The 19,839-nt window shown below is 39.3% G+C and overlaps 1 protein-coding gene across 7 annotated transcripts in view; it reads right to left on the bottom strand.

Annotated features, from left to right (window-relative positions):
- LOC149561932 (uncharacterized) overlaps positions 1-19,839 on the bottom strand; it is a 240,421-nt gene that overhangs the window by 37,507 nt on the left and 183,075 nt on the right. For 5 of the 7 annotated variants that reach the window (XM_089825455.1, XM_089825453.1, XM_089825456.1 and 2 more), the window contains one exon: positions 14,578-14,686. The exons of the other annotated variants lie outside the window; for them this stretch is intronic. In XM_089825455.1, the coding sequence (XP_089681581.1) occupies positions 14,578-14,686 (109 nt within the window). The remainder of the gene's footprint in view (positions 1-14,577; positions 14,687-19,839) is intronic. 7 annotated transcript variants of the gene reach the window in all.

Below are 19,839 nucleotides of genomic sequence, written 5' to 3'. Positions count from 1 at the left end.
TCTCAAAGTCTCACGAGCACCTCTATTTGCAATATCTGATTGACCAACTTGTTCTCTCCCTCTGATCGTCCAAGAATAGTATCTTTCATATCTTTCATAGCCTTCATTGCCCTTTCTAAGTCTTCCTGTGCCTCCCGCAATCTTTGCTTCTCCATGCAGGGGTCAGGTTAGGTGGCCTGCTAACCCTGGTTATAGGTGACAACAAGAACTTTCTCCTCATCAATGTTAAGGAGATTTACTTGTTTTGGGAAGTTAGCATCTTTGTGGTCCCCTAGACCACACAAATGACATAATTTTTGAGGAGTGTCATTCTTTGGATACTCTCTGGCAAAGTGGCCCCATCGGTTACATGCTCGACATTGGATTATGGTCCTTCCCTTGAAATCATATTGTATCCAATTCCTATTGTCATTCTCGCATTGTCCTACTCGGCAGTTGTTCTGGTAGCCGTCAAATGTGGCATTATTGTTGTCCTAGGTCTCATTGTTTGTGCTAGAAGTTGATGGTTGTTCTTGTGTGAACAGTATCTGTTGGCTTCTAGTCTTCATGTTGAACGGACATTCATTTATAGAATGACCTAGGCCCTAACAGATATCACACATTGCCTTTTCGGGGCATGCTCCCTTTGAATGACCTTTGTCTTTGCAATCTGTACACCAAATTTCTCCTTCCTCCATGCAACCACTGGTTCCCTTCATGGATTTGAATTCCTTTCTCATCCGCTCTAAGTCTTTTTGGAGGGCTTGTACTTTCTTGCTAGGCTCCTCCTCGCTATCTACACTGCTTCCCTCATCAAAGGATTCATCGCTCTTAGAGGAGGATGAGGATTTCCTTATCTTCTTCTTCTTTTTCTTTGTTTTTTTGTTCTCACTTTCTAGAATCAAGGCCCAGTCATAGGCATCGTTGTAGGATGTGGGCGGAACTATCTTCATTTTCCTTCTCAATGCCTTACGGAGGCCTTCTACAAACCAACATTTCTTTAGTTCATCTTGAAAGATCCCTGATGGATCTCTGCTGCAAATTTGCTGTAGATTTTTTTTTTTTGGTTTTTTTTTTTTCCTGTTTATTAATGTTTTCTTGTAGAACTAGACGGAAATGCAGAAGAGTTTGTTTGTTTTTGTGTTTTTGATGATTATTCCACATAAAAATGAGAAGTAGCAAATGGCAAGAATAGAGTCTGAAAATAAATAACAATATGCAGTAAAGTCAGAGTTGATACAAAACGTACCAGGCAGATCTCTGAATTATAGAGCCAAATAAAAGATCCAGTACATTTCCTCTAACAATGACGCCACAATTGGCTGATGAAAACGGGCTGATAAGATGCAAGAATCTGCTGCTGAGTAGCCGATTTTTCTATGTATCCAAGTGCTGCAAATGATAGAGTACGATTGCAAGTACGGCTGCAAGAAATGGCAGTGTACGGCTGCTAGAATTCACCTCCCATACGCCAAAGAACATGCCCAACAAAACAAACTGTAGGCCCAAGCTAAAGTGGTGTCTACCTTCCTCCTGAATACTGTTGAAACTACTGGCAAACCAATACCCAATGTTGCTGAGGGTTACGTCCCAGCCAACAATTACCCTGGGGTTTGCGTCCCAGAATGCAAATTGCTCAAGCAGAGCAAATCTGAAAAGAAGTGTTTGAAAAATATGCATATCATGAGAAATGGCGCCCATCTCCTTATAACCCCTTGTAAAGCAATTCGAACCCTAAAGTGACCCCCAATTGGCGTTGGCTATAAAAAATGAATTAAATCATATTTTAAAGTGACCATGTCACTAGAAAATGACCTTTTCCACCATAGTAATAAATCCGTTCACCAAATTGCCCTGAGACCAAAGAGGAAGATTTAGAGAATTTCAAGACCTTTCCAACGAGCTATCATAACATGGGATACGCATCCAGATGAGGCCAAAATTCCCTTATTACTCCAAAATGGCTATTAACTTAGCCTTACTTAAATATTAAACGCTAACTTAGGAAATATTAAAAATATAACCCAAATAGCCACAAACTGCCCAACTGTGACTGAAGTCGGAAATCAAGGATCCACTGGCAGTCTCATCTCTAAAATCTAGGGATGCTCCTAAAATTTAGGAAACAAGCCCTATCCCTTTGAAACTGAACCCAAAGGGTCATCTCATGGAAACCTAGCCCTGGGCATGATCATACCTCCTAAAAAGTAGGAATGAACCCCATAAATGTAGACACTGCCTCCTAAAAACAAGGAACGTCACCCAACTGATCAATACTCACCAAAAAATCAAGTCCCCAACACTGAATAACCATACTGGGTCTCTATCCAACCCTGTCAGCCTACAAGACCCCATAATAAGCTGACTCACATGTCTCTGTTAGACTGAGCTAGATTGGGGACATGACAGTCCTCCCCTCTTGGTGATGCTTGCCCACAAGCAACTGTAATGCAGGATGCTGTAAAATGCTCTCACCCTCCCAAGTGGCATCCTCTATGGGAAGATCTCTCCATCGAACCATATACTCTCGAATCACCCGGCTTCTCAGCCGCTGTTCCCTCACCTCAAGAATCTCATCAGGGACCAAAATCAATTTACCTTCCTCATCCATAAGAGGTAATTCGGGTGAAACTATAATATGCTGTCCAAGGGCCTTTTTCAGGCAAGATACATGAAATATATTATGAACCTTGCTGCCATGTGGTAACTCAACCTCATATGCAACCTCTCCCACTCGCCTAAGTATCCTGCATGGACCATAAAAACGTGGTTTGAGCTTCTCAGCTCCCCCCCTTTTTACGGTGCTTTGCCGATATAGTTGTAAACGCAGAAAGACCATATCATCCACCTCAAATGCCCTCTCAATCCTATGCCTGTCAGCGTACATCTTTTGCTGATTTTGGGCCTGCTGCAAATTCTCCCTAAGAGATCTCATGACATCCTGGTTCTCTTGTAACCAATCCTGAGCCAAGGGAACTCTACTGTCACCACATGCCAAATCAGTGAAAGATAATGCCTCATATCCAATGAGAGCTTTGAAAAGCGTCATGCCAATGGACATATGATGCGTAGTATTATAACAATACTCGCCCAAATGCAGCCAACGCACCCATGCTTTTTGCTGCCCTAACACATAGTTACGCAAATATCCCTCAACCCATTTGTTAACTATTTTTGTCTGCCCATCCGTTTGAGGGTGGTAACTAGTACTAGGTGTTAACAAAGTACCAGCTAGTGTAAAAAGTTCCTGCCAGAAGGAACTCATGAATCTACTGTCCCTATCACTCACAATGGTCTTGGGAAGACCATGAAGTCTAAACACCTCCCTGAAGAACAACTCAGCCACCTGCGATGCTGTAAAATCTAATGCAATGGGAAAGAAGTGGGCATACTTCGTTAGCCTATCTACAACAACATAGATGCAATCTTTCCCCTGAACTCGAGGAAGACCTGTAATGAAATCCATGGAGATCCCTGTCCACTTCTGTTCCGGTATAGGCAAGGGCTGCAATAATCCCGCTGGGTAGGTATGCTTCGACTTGTTCTGCTGACAAGTCATACACTCATGGACATGGCGTAAAACATCATCTTTGAGACCCTTCCAAGAGAATCTCTCACGTACCGCCCTGTAAGTCTTACCATATCTTGGGTGTCCGGCTGTAGGAATATCATGGAGAGCATGCAAAATTTGTTCCTTCAACTGAGAACCCGGAACAAGGTAAACCCTGTCTTTATAGTAGATAATATCATCTACCACACTGTATCTGTCATCCACTATCAATCCCTCCATAATCTCAAAAGCATGCTGATCTTTGGAGTATTCAACTAAAAGTTGAGCCTTCCAATCTGCTGAAATCTCGCTCAATGAACATAGGGCAGCCAATGAAGGTTTCCTAGAGAGTGCATCAGCCACAGTATTATTCTTCCCCTTTATGAATTCGATATCAAAGTCATAAGCCTGAATTTTGCTAACCCATTTTTGTTGTCGATCATTGAGCTCTGTTTGATTTAGGAAATACTTCAAACTCTTATGGTTTGTTCTCACCACAAATTTACTGCCAACAAGATACTGTCTGAACTTGGCTAACGCATGCATAATAGCCAACATTTTCTTATCATAGGTAGAGTACAACTTTTCATTGTTTTGCAACTTCCTGCTCTCATAGGCAATGGGGTGTCTATTCTGCATCAACGCCGCTCCTATACCCAAGCCCGATGCATCACACTCCAGGACAAATGGCTGCGAGAAATCAGGTAGTGCCAAAATGGGGCAAGTACTCATAACCTCCTTGAGTCTATCAAAGAGCCCCTGTGCTTGTTCTGTCCATCTGAACGTTCCTTTCTTTGTGAGATCTGTCAAAGGTGCTGCCAGTTGTGAGAAACCCTTCTCAAATCCTCTATAATAAGCACACAATCCAAGGAACCCTCGTAACTCAGTAATGTTCCGAGGAACAAGCCAATTCTGAATCGTCTGAATCTTCTCTTCATGCACCTTCACCCCTCAGCACTGGTCACATGACCCAAATATAACACCTCCCCCAATCCAAAACTCACATTTGGAAAGCTTAGCAAATAGAGACTGACTCTCCATTATGCTAAGTACCTCCTCGAGATGTCTGAGATGGTCCTCCCAAGTACTGCTGTAAATCAATATGTCATCAAAAAACACTAGAACTGATTTCCTCAACTGCTTGTTGAAGATATGATTCATACAGGACTGGAAAGTAGCTGGTGCATTGGTAAGGCCAAAAGGCATTACCAGAAACTCATAGTGCCCATAATGACAACGGAAGGTGGTCTTGTGTACATCCTCTGCTCGTACACTTATCTGATGATAACCTGAACGAAGATCAATCTTAGAGAAGTAGACAGCCCCATGTAACTCATCTAACAACTCATCAATGCACGGAATGGGATATCTGTTTTTTATTGTCTTCTAGTTCAAAGCTCTATAGTCTACACACATCCGTAGAGTCCCATCCTTTTTCTTAACAAGCACTATAGAAGAAGCAAAGGGGCTGGAACTAGGTCGAATGAAACCCATGTCCAATAGCTCATGAATAGTCTTCTCAATTTCATCCTTATAGGCTCTAGGATGACAGAATGGGGTAGTAATCACTGGCTTCGCTCCATCCTCCAACTCTATACCATGCTCAAACCCTCTATCTGGTGGCACTCCAGGAGGTATATCACCAAACACTCTACTGTGACGATCCATCACTAACTGAATGTCCACATGATATACACGGCCATCCTGAGATATGGGTGTTTTGGATTTAACCAAACAGTGTGTAGCCCAAAGCACATCATTATGCCTAAGGATGGTCTCCATCCTGCGAGAAGTCACCTCCCTGGGTCCACCATCTGACGCTGCCCTCAAAATCACCTTTTGCTCGCCAGAAAGAAACTCTAACTGCATACGGTGGTGATCAGTAATGTAACGCTCAATACCCTGTAACCACTGCATGCCCAAAACCACATCATAATCTTCTATGGGAAGCACATAGAAGTCATCAGTCAAAGTATAATCTCCCATCTGAATACTAAGCTGTGGAATCCGCTTGGTACAACCCAAAATGGCACCATCAGCCACCTTCACTCCAAAACCGTCAAACTCCTCGTACTGTAAGCCACGCCTCTGAAGTAATTTTTGATCAATAAAGTTATGCGTAGCACCTGTGTCTACCAAACTGGTGATCCGCTTACCCTTAAGTGTACCTTTCAACCGGAAGGCATGAAACTTAGGATAACTAGAGAGGGTAGCCATAGCTACTTTAGCTGATGCCACAGGCTCAACGGTGTCTAACTCAACTGTGTCGGAAACTGCTCAACATCCTCTGTATTATCCTCAATATCAGTATCAGGAACCTCCTCATCCCCTAACTCAGAAGTCACCTCAATCAAATGAACCTTTCCTTTACCCATGCAACGGTGTCCTGGTTCCCATGGTTCTTTGCAGGAAAAACACAACTTTTTCCTCCTCAATTCATTCCTCGTCTCCTGATTCATCCAAGGAGTTTTAGATGAAGTCCCTCCTTTGTTCTATGTCGTATTGGCCTTCTGTGCAGGCCGTGAATCTCTAAATAGTTTCTTATCTTCCTGATAAGAAGTGGGAACATTATCCAATCTCAATGTCACATCAATAGCCTCCTTAAAAGTAGCTGGTTGGAAAGCACCTACCAATCCTTTTAGTCTATCCTGCAAACCCTCAATGAACAACATCACACTACGTTTCTGGGGCATATCCGGTACCATAACTGCAATATGCTGGAACTCATTAATATAGGCTTCTGCATGACCAGTTTGTTTAAGGTGAGCCAACTCCCTGTAATAAAGTTCTGTATCCTTACGGTCAAATCGTGCAATGAGTCGCTCGGTGAACTCAGCATAGGAGTGAACTAAGGCGTGATCCTGGGTGACCAATCCATGGTGCCACCAATCATAGGCAATCCCCTCTAAATGCAACATAGAAAACTGAATAGCCTCACGCTCAGGCATGGGCCTCAATGAAAGGTATATGTCCAGCTTGTGGACCCAAGCTCGTGCACTAGTGTCTCCTGAGCCATTATATGGGGCCAATGTAATCTTCCCAATAGCTCTATTGAGGTCATAATTTTGCTGTTGTTGTGGTAGTCTATTACCACGATCTCCCCTGAACCTGGTTGTATCTCTACGCTGTGCACAATACTAGGGAAGAGGGAAGACATCCCTAACCTCAGGAGGTAGAGCTCTCCACTCAGCTGTGGCCGCCAAAACCGATCCTGAAACCCCACTTCTGGTGGTTCCACCTGTGCTGGCCATTCACCTGGTATGAATTGGGGAAGCAATGGCCTATTCGTAGTAGGTGTACGATGGAAATGCCTCCTACTGGAATGAAGGGAGCTCCCAACTGAAGAATGGGACTGATGGTTACGCTGACTACTAGCCACTGAAACTGATCTACTTTGCCTGCCTCTATGTCCACCCATCTCCAAACGCTCCAAGGTATCCTGTAACCTATCTAGAGCCTAAGCGATCCTGGGCTGAGTAGTGAATAGGGTCCGCACCATCCCTCTTTCTTCTGCCTCTGAAGGCATGTCGTCGCCAGCAGCACCCTGTGCCTCACCCATAACTAGTATCTGTGCGTCTCTGGCGACCTCTGCTTGCCACTGGTTTCTCCTGCGCTCATAGAATCTGTGTATTTCTCTACCAGGATGCATAGATTTGTATTCAATCCACCAACTAGTGACTACCCAGATGCTGAAATGATTTATCAAAAACTTTTATCCAATACCCAGATGCCAAAAACTGTTGTGACAATTTCTCACAAACCCTACAGGCTGGCAAGATGTAAGCTCTGGTACCACTGAAAGATCCCTGATGGATCTCTACTGCAAATCTGCTGTAGATTTTTTTTTTTTTTGTTTTTTTTTTTTCTGTTTATTAATGTTTTCTTGTAGAACTAGACGGAAATGAAGAAGAGTTTGTTTGTTTTTGTGTTTTTGATGATTATTCCACATAGAAACGAGAAGTAGAAAATGGCAAGAAAAGAGTCTGAAAATAAATAACAATATGCAGTAAAGTCAGAGTTGATACAAATCGTACCAGGCAGATCTTTGAATTATAGAGCCAAATAAAAGATCCAGTACATTTCCTCTAACAATGATGCCACAACTGGCTAATGAAAACGGGCTGATAAGATGCAAGAATCTGCTGCTAAGTAACTGATTTTTCTATGTATCCAAGTGCTGCAAATGACAGAGTACAGCTGCAAGTACGGCTGCAAGAAATGGCAGTGTACGGCTGCTAGAATTCACCTCCCATACGCCAAAGAACATGCCCAACAAAACAAACTGTAGGCCCAAGCTGAAGTGGTGTCTACCTTCCCCCTGAATACTGTTGAAACTACTGGCAAACCAATACCCAATGCTGCTGAGGGTTATGTCCCAGCCAGCAATTACCCTGGGGTTTGCGTCCCAGAATGCAAATCGCTCAAGCAGAGCAAATCTGAAAAGAAGTGTTTGAAAAATATGCATAATCATGAGAAATGGCACCCATCTCCTTATAACCCCTTGCAAAGCAATTCGAACCCTAAAGTGACCCCCAATTGGCGTTGGCTATAAAAAATGAATTAAATCATATTTTAAAGTGACCATGTCACTAGAAAATGACCTTTTCCACCATAGTAATAAATCCGTTCACCAAATTGCCCTGAGACCAAAGAGGAAGATTTAGAGAATTTCAAGACCTTTCCAACGAGCTATCATAACATGGGATATGCATCCAGATGAGGCCAAAATTCCCTTATTACTCCAAAATGGCTATTAACTTAGCCTTATTTAAATATTAAATGCTAACTTAGGAAATATTAAAAATATAACCCAAATAGCCACAAACTGCCTAACTGACATCACAAACCATAAAATCATCCTGTCACTTGTCTGTGACTGAAGTCGAAAATCAAGGATCCACTGGCAGTCTCATCCCTAAAATCTAGGGATGCTCCTAAAATTTAGGAAACAAGTCCTATCCCTCTGAAACTGAACCCAAAGGGTCATCTCATGGAAACCCGGCCCTGGGCATGATCATACCTCCTAAAAAGTAGGAATGAACCCCATAAATGTAGGAACTGCCTCCTAAAAACAAGGAACGTCACCCAATTGATCAATACTCACCAAAAAACCAAGTCCCCAACACTGAATAACCATACTGGGTCTCTATCCAAACCTGTCAGCCTACAAGACCCCATAATAAGCTGACTCACATGTCTCTATTAGACTAAGCTAGATTGGGGACATGACACATCTACAGTTTGAGTACCCATCCGGCTAAGAAGATCTTTGAGCCTTCGATTGTAGGCTTAGGCTTTAACAATGCCCTTCTTCCCTTGTTTACAATTGTAGATTTCTGCTACAACCTCATTGTCATCCCTGAGCAGTCGAAATTCTACTTGGAATTCTTTCTTCAGATAATCCCATGTAGCGATCTCTACGTTGTCAAAGAACCAATCCACCACAACTCCCTGTATGCTAGCTGGAAACTGGTTCAACCATTCGTCCACATACGTGATCGAGTTCGCGGTCCATATCATTTCACTAATATGGCAATGCCGCACGGGATCTTCCTTCCCATCTCCTATAAACTTTGGGAGTTTTTTCTTTTGAGACATTGTGCTTCTTGCCCTTTGATCACCACTAGATCGTGTCGCTGAACTATTAGAAGTTGGTCCCAATGGGTTACTCTAACCACTGTGTAGTGCCGCACTAACACTTCCTTTTGCCTAGTGTCTTCTATTGGCCTCGCCTCCTCTCCTACTTCTTCACAGGTTCCCTCTCGTAGTGGTGTACATGATGAGTGTAAAAATTTCTCCTTTGTCTCCTCAAGCACTGCTAATCTATGTTGTGTTTCCTCTAGCAACTCCTAGTTGCTCCGTCGCTGCCGTTCTGGCGAACTGTGGCACCCTTCATTGGTTCTTGTGAACCTCGCTATGACCACCACACTAGGTGATTCCTCCGACTACCCCTTAGTTCGTTCCCCAACGAGTTGTGTTATTCTCTACCGTCGTTTGGCTTCGCGACGCACAATTTGTAATTTGTCAATTTCTTCCCTCAAATTCCTATTCTTATTTAAAAGATTGCGCATTTGACATATATCATTATAAAACAAAACAAAATAGAACACTCTTTTATTTAGTTATTCTGTATACATCATGTGTCGACTTATGTGACAATTACACATTTCTGAGTGCTCTTGACACCACGACACAACAGCTCATGGTTTAGTTTTATGACATTGTGCGTCTCTTCTATGCTACGTAGGCTTGTGCGATCAAACAAGGAAGTTGGTCCAAAAATTTGTTCGAGGTTGGGCTTGCATGCATAGCATCCCACACATTGTCTGTCGTAACCTCATTCTCCACGGCTCCTCTCCATACAAAAGTTTCAAGGCCTATGTGGTATAGGATGTGAACGTTCTGTGCTGCCTCATGCTCTCCTTCAAAAATTTATGTTTCACTGTTGTCATTTGTCTTCCAGTTATCTTGTACGGTTCTTCCCATTTATCTTCGTCCTTCCATACTACTCCAAATTCGAACTAGCAATGGCGCAAAATGTTCAGCCCGTAGGTGAATAGGAAAAAAACATATAATCAATGCAAAATACTATTCATTTATCAAATGCTTTCTGTACACAACAATGATATTTCATATAATGATAATGATGCCAAAATACATAAGTGTTCACGACATTTATAATGTCCAAAATGGTGCTAATGAAACGACACAACCGTGTCCACACTGGTAACTATCTAACTACCCCTTTTGCGGGACAAGATTAAGAAACAAATGAATAAAAATGGACTAATCTCAATGGACTTACAGGTTGCAAGGTCTCCCCAAAAAAGTAAGAACCAAATGAAAAAGGAGTAGATTTGTTTCACATGCAAGCAGACTTGGACAGCTGATCAGAATTGTTGGTTAAGGAAGATAAGTCATTCCAAGAAGTTTGGACCACCTACCAAGAAGATAGGAATCCTACAATTTTGTTCCAAGAAAATAATACAAATACTTGTATGGAGATGAATCCATATGTTGTCATAGGTAAGGGATATCTTATATATCGTGACTTGGAAGTTGTAATTGACAAAACTTTTGATGAGAATGGTCTTACTCAAGGAGAGAGCATGTCATAGTCTCAAGATAATTTCAATGAAGTGCATGAATCTTTATAAGGTGAGAAATTGTTTGAAAATGATGACATAGCAGCAGCCTTAACTTATCATGCAAATCAATTAAACAAAGGTCCTAAGGCTTATGATAACATTAAAAGGTATGATGACTCAGCTCATTCATTCATGATAATGTTTTGGATGACCGAACTAATAATTTGCAAGGTCCCAAAATTGGTTAGAGGGTTAATGCTAGCGAGGATGGCCATTTTGCAACTTTTAGATGGATAAAACCAACATGTTGTTAGGAGTTCTATCTTGTGAATCTGAAATTGTTGTAGCAGATGGTGAATTATCTATTGACCAAGGGACAATCCTAAATTGGAATCTAAGTATACCAAGAATTTGACACTCAATGGGCTGATTTGGAGGACAATTCCAACAATGGATTCCAAGATGATAGTGTTGAGACACATACTTTAAAAAATCAGTTTAAGATCACCAATGATTTGATAATTGCATACTTAATACATTTTGATGAAAATCACAAGTTTATTGAAGACCCCAACTAGAATGTTCCAATTAGAAGGAGACAAAATGGAAAGGAAGGCCATTCTCATGTTGCAGAACTACAAAGTCAATATAGCTTTAGAATCAATGAAATCTGATTATTTGTGTTTTCTTGTAGATAGGATTCGTATCTTAAAGATTGTTGAAGTATATGCTGATAAATTGAAGGAAAAGGAGGATGAAATCAATAAGCTCATCATGGAGCTTAAAAATAAACAAGATATATTGCAGAATACACAAATAGTTCTTCAAGAAGCAGAAAATTGGATTGTGGCCACCAATCATTTCAGGGAGCAAGAGAACAAAGATGGACTAAATTTATCAAGGAGGTGATCAAGGAACCTTACAACATACATCAAACTGATTATTTGGTCAACAGTACCAAGGGATCAAGCAATATATTTCTAGACCAGCCAAAAACCTCAATATGAGTTGGGAGTATAGGATAATATATGTTGATTAACAATTCTTCATGTGAGGTAGATGTAGAATGGACATTTAATAATACACTCTTCGAGTTGAATGAGGATGTTCTTTTTTATTCCAGTGATGGCAATGGCATTGATTGCATGAGTTGGGATCCAGATGCGCTCCTTCATAATGAGGTTTGGCAATAGAATTGCAGTAGTAGATTAATTTCTAAATTTATTACTACTGCAATAGGTTGTTTGCAGTGAACTGGCTTTGTTGGGATAAATGATTTCCCTTCACTAGCACTTGGAGGTTAACTGTTGATGTCATGTTTTCAGTGTTTGACTATAGGAGTAATACTTGGATTGTAATTAGTAGGGAGTTCTCTCAGGTGAGCTCTCTCAAGTTACCTTAGCAAGATATATTACAAGGCATGGTCTCAGCAACCTTAAAGTCCTTAGACCTATGGGAGTCATTCTAGTTTACACCAACCTAGGATGTGTTCATATGTGTTGATTTAAAGATGGGGAAGGGACAAAGAAAAGGAATACCAATCTATAGGAAAGGGGAAAACAAAGAGTAATAGGGGATGTGCTATTAAAGAACATTGAGAGGCTCATTCTCAATATGCTTGGTCTATTATTTTCCCTTGGAGATTCTAAGAGTATATAGCTTTTGTTAGAAACATTAATCTTCCCTTGGATGTATTTAATTGGGATATTCCAAGGATCCCTAAATGTAATTTGTCCTATTGTACACATGTGGAGGACATGTCATTATTTGTCCTTTATTCCAAATGTGAGGACAACTCATTTTTATAATTCCTTTATTAAGGAATTTAGTTTATCCTCCTTAAGAGGATTGTGACACTTTGCACACACCTATTATGAATGTGGCATTCATAGAAATGGGAGTTACACATGCGAACACATGCAACTCCTTTCTCATCTCTTTAAAAGAGATGCTCCTCTTCCCTTCTTCTTTACACACACATCATTTTGATGTTATTGTATTGAGCTATTTTGCTCCAACACTCTCTCTCTCTCTCTTCTCTAGGCATTTGCCTTCATTCATAATACTCACAAGGGGTTTTCTTTGCTTTCCCCCTATAAATCCTTGTCTCCATTGTTGAACCATCTTGGTGTATGCTCTTGGATTTTGCTTATCTCATGGTAACATTGTTTCACACTTAACTTACTTGGATTGTTTCTCGTTCCTTGCTCTATCTTATCATTTCTTTCAGCTTTCAATTTTGAAACCTCAAAAACCTTAAGGATCTTTTGATGGATTAGATGGACACCCAATGCATTTCTTTGGTGGATTGGCGATGGAGTTCACAACTAGAAAATTTGTTAAGTCTTCACTTGAAAATGAAGCTATAGTGACAGGTATTTCATATCTGTTGGGAAATAAGGTTGTAAATGATTTATCTTCATATTTAATTTCAGATCTCTATTTTAATCTAACATTATATGATTTTCACTATTATCTGTTGGATGAATAGATATCAGTTTTCTTGTAAAATGTTTGTATAAGTTCCAATGGAACATTTGGAATAAAATCTAGATCAAATATCCATTGGAGATATTTCACCATTACCTTACCAGTCAATATGATTGTTTGCATAGCCCTAGATATATCATTTAATATCATTCTTGCTGTTATCACAGGGTTATTGTTATCACGACAAACATTGGCGCACCTGTGTGATTCATATCACTGTTTGTATTAACAGTAGAGTTGAGCTAATTTGAAGATTTGATGTAGCAGATTTATATGATTCATTTCCTCAGTGTTGAAGCCAGGTTTTGTGGATTGTACGCAGTGGCATGTCTGAGATATCATGGCAGACCTGTAGCATTTTTTGTATGAGAATTCAATAGTGATTTGAAGACCTTTCAGACCTACAGCAGAAAGTGAACACATTTCTGAAGGGACTCACATTTGGTCTATTTTACAAAGTGCATTCTTGATCTTAATATTCAAGCTGGATGTCAATACCATCCCAATCTGTGAACAACAGTACATAATGGTCTCTGTATTTCAATTCAGATGATGAATTTTTAGGTTTTCCTTCACGTGCAATTGCTTTGAGTGAATGAAATAAATCACGTCCAATTATGCTTGTTTTTAATTGGTCTTGAAAAGCATTGTCATTCAAAAACCTCGCTATAGGAAATCACGAAAAAGAAATCTAGGGTAGCCATTATAGTGGTATCAAAGCTAAAGTTCTTGTCAGCCAATGGGGTTTTGCTTAAGTGTGCATCGGATTTTATGAAATTCACAAAGTTTATCTCAAAAAACAAAATGAAGGGAATGGCAACTAAAAAAAGAGATACTTTCTCAACAAAATTCAATGGCACATTTAATGGTGACCAGCTAAGGGATCTGTAGAAAGAAAGGGAAGTAGGGAATTGGCTCTATGTAATTGGCGTACAATTGGAGTCTATGAGATTTCCTAATGGTGTTCTCTCTAAGAAAGAGAGATTAGACTCCTATTTATGCAAAGTAGACTAGTTAGATTGGAAGATTTTGAATTGGGCTTTGCAACCCTCAATACTCACCTTGGTCCAGCACAAGCTTATGGAACATGCATATAAATAGGTGAGACTTGCATTTGCTTCTTGTCACAATGAAATTATAAGGATAATAGCTCCCAAAGAATCTTCTAATAATGACATATTGAAGAAGGTTCTACAACTGATTGTGGAGAGCCCATAGGGTTTACATAATGTTAAAGGCTAAAGCCTCTTGTCAAGCCATAAGGATGTCACCATAAAGAAGTTTAGCTGCATGCTGTCTTCTAGAGGTAGATCTGTCATTCACATGTATTTACAATAGATCTATGGTATTCTCTATGTAATACAATAATGGATGCATTTTTTTTTCATTTGTTCCACTCCACTCCAAAAACACAAATATTCCTTTATGAAGTTCAATTTGAGAATGAATGGTTTTTATGGAACTCATTACCCAAACTATCATTGGCTGATGCATAATCATGGTCAAGCACTTGAATCATCAAATATTCCTTTTCCAGCCGCTGAAGAGAAAATGTGGACAGAACAATAATTGGAAAATCCTGCATTTGAGAAGCACCAGAATTCAAAATGGTTGCATCAAAATAATTCTAATTCATCTAAAGGCTGGATTGTCATCATAGATATGCTTGCATTGTTAATAAGATATTGCAATTATCAATTTTTTACTAGATATACTAGGAATCTTAAATTAGTAAATTGTGTTTTGGAAAGCAAGCTGATATGATGAATTCATGGGAGTCAACTGAAGTTTCATTATTGCAGCTCTCATTTGGTTGTAATATAATAAATGTCTAATTTGTGCATTTTAAGCACAATCAAAAGTCATATAGATATTTGTTACAAAAAAGGATTAACAGCATGCTGCTGAGATAATATTTACCTTACAGGTCAAATGCACATGACCTATTACTTAAATACTAGCACATGATAAAAAATTTAAAGGTAGGGAAGGCAACGAATAGAAGGGATGTGTTTCCATAGGTCATTTTAGAGAATAGCAAGGGACAATAAGGAGGCAAATATTAAGTAAATTAGAATTTCTTTTGAAATATATGACAATTTATTTCATATGATAACATCTATATGTCATACTTCACATACATTATAGATCCTTAATGCAAAATATTAGAGTTGAGTTAAGAGTTCATGTAATATTCATAGCATGAAAAATTATGAACTAAGCAAGTTTTTCAATTCATGCAAGGTTCAAAAAATTTATAATATGTAGATGCCAAATTCAAATGACAAAATGATAATCAACAATACTTCTCAAAAACAATAGATTTGGTGAACCCTCATTCATCAAAATATCATTGTATAATGTCCCCATTTTCAGCCCAAGAATGTAGAGAGAAAATAGCCTAAGTAACTAAATTGTCTATTTAATGTTTTTCAGGCGACTTGTCTTTTTTTAATTTGGTTTTCAAAATAATGTTTCCTTTTACAATGTGACTTTCCCAAAAGCCAAAAATAAAGTAAAATGTTATAGTCACTTTTATTGAGAAAAAATAACTTTTATTTAAAATGTGCTTTTATAATTATAACTTCAAAAAGTTTCACTTGGAGATTTAAAAGGACATGGAAACTCATCCAATTCCATTTGTGGTTAGTAAAATCCTACCTGGGAGTCTAAGCACTTGTTTAACTATTTGGCATGAGATAAAAACCCTAAGGTGAATATTGATTTTGTGGATGAAACTCTACTTAGTCTCTCCTTGGCAAATTCATAGAAGGTTCATCAATGTGCAAAACGATTAAAGATTGAAGACAAAGTATATTGAATGTTTAAATCGGATTACAAGACTTTCTGAGACTTGCTTAGACATGGCAAGATTTGAGGTAAGAGAACCTTGATGAGTTTGGGAGACTCAGCAGCTAAGTACTCACTAGACTCATTGTGTCCAAACTAGAAGGCTCATTGTGGTTCTACTCTTGCAAAAGCAAGAAAGAAAAGATCAATAAATTCACCAAATTTTTTGTTTTATATTTTTTCCCTACAACCTGAGATCAACTTCATTTCATTTTGAAACAAATGAACAAAAAAAGAGAGTTTTGAGCCAAGTTTGGATTGCACTGAAGGAAAATCAGCAAGGGTATTGAGCAAAACTATGTGGTTGAATAACATTTGGGCAGGTTTGTAGCTACATTTGGTGCATCTACTGAAGTTATAAAGGATTGGGAAGAGCTTACCATTGATCTCAATAAAAATTTAAGAGGAAAGTTTGCATTTGGAAGGTACTTTAACCAAATGATACAATTCTCTCTTACAATTCTTTTTACTTTTTTCCTTTTCTTTTGTTTTAGCGGACCAAAGACAAAACCGCATTTAATTGTTTTGATGAACAAATGCTTTAAGTTTCTACAAGTAAAATATAGCTTTTGGTTGCAAGCACTAGATCTTTTATATTAGTATAGTTACAAACAATAAATGTTTTTTTTCCTATTTCCACGCTATTGCAGGATTCCTGAGGCTTATAAATTGTCTTTATTACAATGCTTGAGACATAATTAGAAGGAACACTTGTTTGAAACATTATATGAGTATCCCTTGGCAAAAGGAATGATAAGTAACTTGTTTTTATTGAAAGATGATTGGGGGGGCTTGTTGCTAGGGAAAAGGAGTAATTAGACACATTTCCAAAGGACATATCTCAAATCCTTTTGCTCAAGTCTACTAAGGTTGACATTTGGAAGACATCATGTAGATTTGGGATAATATGCCTGGGTCAAATCCCATCTCCTAGTTATAAATAGTGTGATCCCAAACAATAGATAAATATAGATGTGTACAGAGACATAAAATATGAGAAAGTAATGTTTATGATATGAATATTAGAAGGATTTAAGGAGTTATAAGGTTGTATATGATCTATTGAAGCGATATGAATAACACATACTTTTGGGCCTCAATATGATATGTTATGAATGTTTTTGACATTTTGTTGAATATTTAATCTCCTTTTAGTTCTAATTCCATGTTTTCCCAACGGGTATTTAAGCATGGCTTGTAGATAGTCCTTAGGTATGCAATTTTGAATTTTTTTTTTGTACTGTGAATTCTTGTTGGAATTCTCTATTGTTCACCATTTCGGAAGTGAAAGATCTTCCCTACTTGGTTTTGTCTAGCTTCAGTGGGATTCAACTCTCACCCTATTTTGTCGCTTGTAATACTTCACTCGGATTTGGCCATTCAGAGCACCATCATATTGTGTAGTGGACAACTCTCTATGTTTAATTTGATCGATTATCTATTGTGTGATTGGGTAATTCAAACTCTTGTTATCTGCTATTTAACTCCGTTTGTATCACCCTCCTTACCCCATCTCCTTTGCCTTCAACCCTGTCCATCATCCCTACGACCCAGGCATTACCCCTTCCAAGCATACCGTATGGCTTGAAGTTTTCCCCTGCATACAACCTCATTAAACATAGCGTATGGCCAACTTCCCCTAAACACCGTATGAACTAATTAGGCCCCTACCGTACGACCCACCATATGGCCACACAACACTCAACATCCTCCTCCCTCATTGTACATCAGTCCAGTCATACCGTACAACCCTATTTTGTACCATATGACCCCTTCTAATTTCATTTTGTAATCATTGTATAGTAGCTCTTCCCATCAAATACTAGTGTGTGGACATCATCAACGGACATCCTTGGCAACAAGTTGAATAATCTCCTTGTAGGGTTGTTAGGAAGGACAATAGAACATTACAGTGGTATCAGAGTGCTTCGATCTTGCCATCTTGTGGACAGTAAATGAGAGTTTATAGCCGGAAGAGACAAAGAACCCATTCCATTGATAGAATGGTTGTTGGACCGAAACCAACAACTACCAAACTCATGGCACTACTATGAGAATATGCAAATAATTAGGCACAAATCACTGATACTCAGCGACTCACGGAAGAGACTCAAGAAGTTGGTAGACAATAAAATATCCAGAGAACAAAATGGTCACAATGTGGACTTGGTGTCGGGTTAAACAAACCCTCATACAACACACTCTCAACCTTCCACGTTGTCTTTTCAGACACCACACCGAGGGAAAAGACCAACCTTTGAAGAGATGCAATAACAACTAAGAGGAGACTAAAAGAATGCAAATTTTGAGGAAGATATATCCTACAAAGATTACGCAAATCTGAAAATAAGATATTCGATGGGCGAAAACCGAGGATATTTTAATGATGATCTTAGAAGAAAGTTGAGTAAAGTAAATCTGTCTCCATTTGATAAATCCGAATCCATATCTGCGAAAGCGTGGGTAATGAGGGCCAGTAGTTACTTCCAACTTAATCCCATGCCAAAAGAATAAGCAATTAAATTTGCGGCATCACACTAGGGCATGATCAAATAAATACTTATGCAGAATTCGCTAAGAGATTGATAGATCGATATGATGGTAAAGATCTGGAACTCAATTTCAAAGATTTGACACAGTTGAGACAAACTGAATCAGTTGACCAGTACATTGCGGAATTTCAGAAACTCTTTGTTTTGGTCACAAACATTTCTGAAAGAAGATGGGTAGTGCTCTTCATGGATGGATTCATAGAACCTCTAAAAAGTTGGATTAAGGGGTTCAATCCTACCACCCTGTCAGATGCCATTAAGAAGGCACAGAGTATGGCATCATCATCAACATCATCCTCATGAAGTGACTCTCATTCCGAACCATCGGTGTTACCGAGGGATAGAGATAATAAATCACCACCCAAGAAGTCGTCGTTGGACGAAGCTACCAAACAAGAGCTCTGAAGGAAGAAACTATGTTTCAATTGCAAGGGACCTTGGGAACCGGGCTACAAATGGCTCAAAAAAGGTAAGATCCATTACATTGAAGTTGTGTGCAATGATGAGGACAAACAGGAAGAAATACTTGCCAAAGATAATCAACATCATGATGACACCAACATGGTTAGTTTGAATTGTATGGAAAGAATTGCAGCATTGGTACGACGCGGAGGGACTATCGCCCTAGCCGGTAGCCCAAGTTGCACAGTGTTTCATGTACGGGGAAACCTTCAAGGACAAAGGGTTATGGTGATGCTCGATAGTGGAGCTACACTAAACTTCATAAACTCCTCTCTAGTGAAACGAACAGGTCTGCCTATGGAGACACATGTAGGATTTTAGCTCGAGGTTGTCGGAAGGACTCTCCTGCCCTGCACACACCTTGTTCCACTCAGCTAAGTATCACAATGGCAAATCACACGGTGACTGAAGATTTCTTCATATTGGATCTTGATGATATGGAGGTTATCCTAGGCATACAATAGATGGAGACACTTGATGAATACACTCAAAAATTTCAAACCAATGGACTTCACTTTTGTTGTCGATGGAAAGAGGGTTATTCTCCATGAAATGGCAAATGAAGGACCGAAGGAATTTTCTGCACATCGGATGGAGGCAATTTTTTGGCGTGATGATGTTGCATGGGCTACACATTGTTTTGTCTCGATAGAACCTATAAAAGGGTAACGAACACCTCTCCAAGATGATGTTCAGAAAATTTTGACTGACCATGATAAACTTTTTGTGGACATTCACTCCAGTATACCACCGCAACAAGGGTTTGAACATACTATCGAATTGGAAGCAGGAGCCAAGCCGGTCATAACGACACTATACCGCCATCCCAAGAAATTCAAAGATGAGATCAAAAAGACGATTCAAGAAC

Source organism: Cupressus sempervirens, chromosome 4 (genome assembly GCF_028749045.1).
Source record: "Cupressus sempervirens isolate cs-2001-9-10 chromosome 4, ASM2874904v1, whole genome shotgun sequence".
NCBI classification, from domain to species: Eukaryota; Viridiplantae; Streptophyta; class Pinopsida; order Cupressales; family Cupressaceae; genus Cupressus; species Cupressus sempervirens.
Note: the sequence above shows the minus strand (reverse complement) of the source record. Positions and strands in the feature narration are given on the sequence as shown.